The sequence below is a fragment of the Propithecus coquereli genome, unplaced genomic scaffold (genome assembly GCF_000956105.1).
Source record: "Propithecus coquereli isolate 6110/MARCELLA unplaced genomic scaffold, Pcoq_1.0 Scaffold193, whole genome shotgun sequence".
Lineage (NCBI taxonomy): Eukaryota > Metazoa > Chordata > Mammalia > Primates > Indriidae > Propithecus > Propithecus coquereli.
Genome location: NW_012144190.1, coordinates 2,668,974 through 2,670,013, shown reverse-complemented (window position 1 = coordinate 2,670,013; position 1,040 = coordinate 2,668,974). Strand labels below are relative to the sequence as shown.

General features: G+C 57.3%; 1 protein-coding gene across 1 annotated transcript in view; it reads left to right on the top strand.

The window, feature by feature from the left end:
- RPS11 (ribosomal protein S11) overlaps positions 1–807 on the top strand; it is a 3,412-nt gene extending 2,605 nt beyond the window's left edge. Inside the window, exon 5 of the mRNA XM_012643040.1 lies at positions 633–807. Within this exon, the coding sequence (XP_012498494.1) occupies positions 633–756 (124 nt within the window). The 3' untranslated portion in view covers positions 757–807. The remainder of the gene's footprint in view (positions 1–632) is intronic.
- The last annotated feature ends 233 nt before the right edge of the window (positions 808–1,040 follow it).

Below are 1,040 nucleotides of genomic sequence, written 5' to 3'. Positions count from 1 at the left end.
AGGCGTGAGCCACCACGCCCGGCCTATAATATCTTACATACTAGATGGGAACTTCAGAAATGATAAAACTAAATGCTCGTTTGCTCAACATGTTTTGTATTGTTCACATGCTAGGCCTGCTGTTAGACACTGGGGGTTCAGTGGTGAGCAAGGGGCAAAGCGCTGCACCCCGAGAGCTGGGAACACCTAGCAGGGAGGGTGCCCGACAGTGGGCCAAGGGGAAACATGCTGGGTGATGGGGCGGCTGGCAGGCCTCTTGGGGGACTCGAGGTAGGGAGTTGTATGGGCAGAGAAGCCAGGTGGCCTGCACTGATTCTGATGAGGGACCTGACGTGCAGGTGCCGGTACCCTGGCTGCTGGGGCAGGTGGACTCTTGGCGGGGGAAGGGAGTGAGGAGGCTGCAGACCATCCTTGGGAGCCTCCAGCCTGCTCTGTGTCTACAGCCTTGAGCTCTGCCTTGCACATAGTTCGTGCTCAATAAATGACAACCAGGGGGTTGGACTGGCGGCTGGAGCTTGGTTGGAGTTTGAAGCCAAAGCAGGGAGCTCTCAGTCTGGTGAAGGGAGGAAGGGTCTCCCAGGGTCTGCTGGGGTGGCCCCTCCTGAGGACACGGCCCCTACCTGTCTCCACAGGGACGTCCAGATTGGCGACATCGTCACAGTGGGCGAGTGCCGGCCCCTGAGCAAGACGGTGCGCTTCAACGTGCTCAAGGTCACCAAGGCTGCCGGCACCAAGAAGCAGTTCCAGAAGTTCTGAGACTGGATGTCTGCCCGCTCCCCAAAATGAAATAAAGTTATTTTCTCATTCATAGGCCAGGCATGGGATCTCTGAACCTTTACCAGAGGGAGCGGTTGTCCCTGGGCGCTGAGCAGGGTTGGGTGGCAGATGAGGCTCTCGTTCTCTGGGGGAGCAGGGATGGGACTGGGCCCAACTCCTGCCTTCTGTCTGCCCTCATCTCTGGGTGAGGACGATGCAACCTGAATTAAGATAGTGCCCCTCTCTTTGGATGTCCTTTTTTGGTCCATCCATGTCACCTTTTC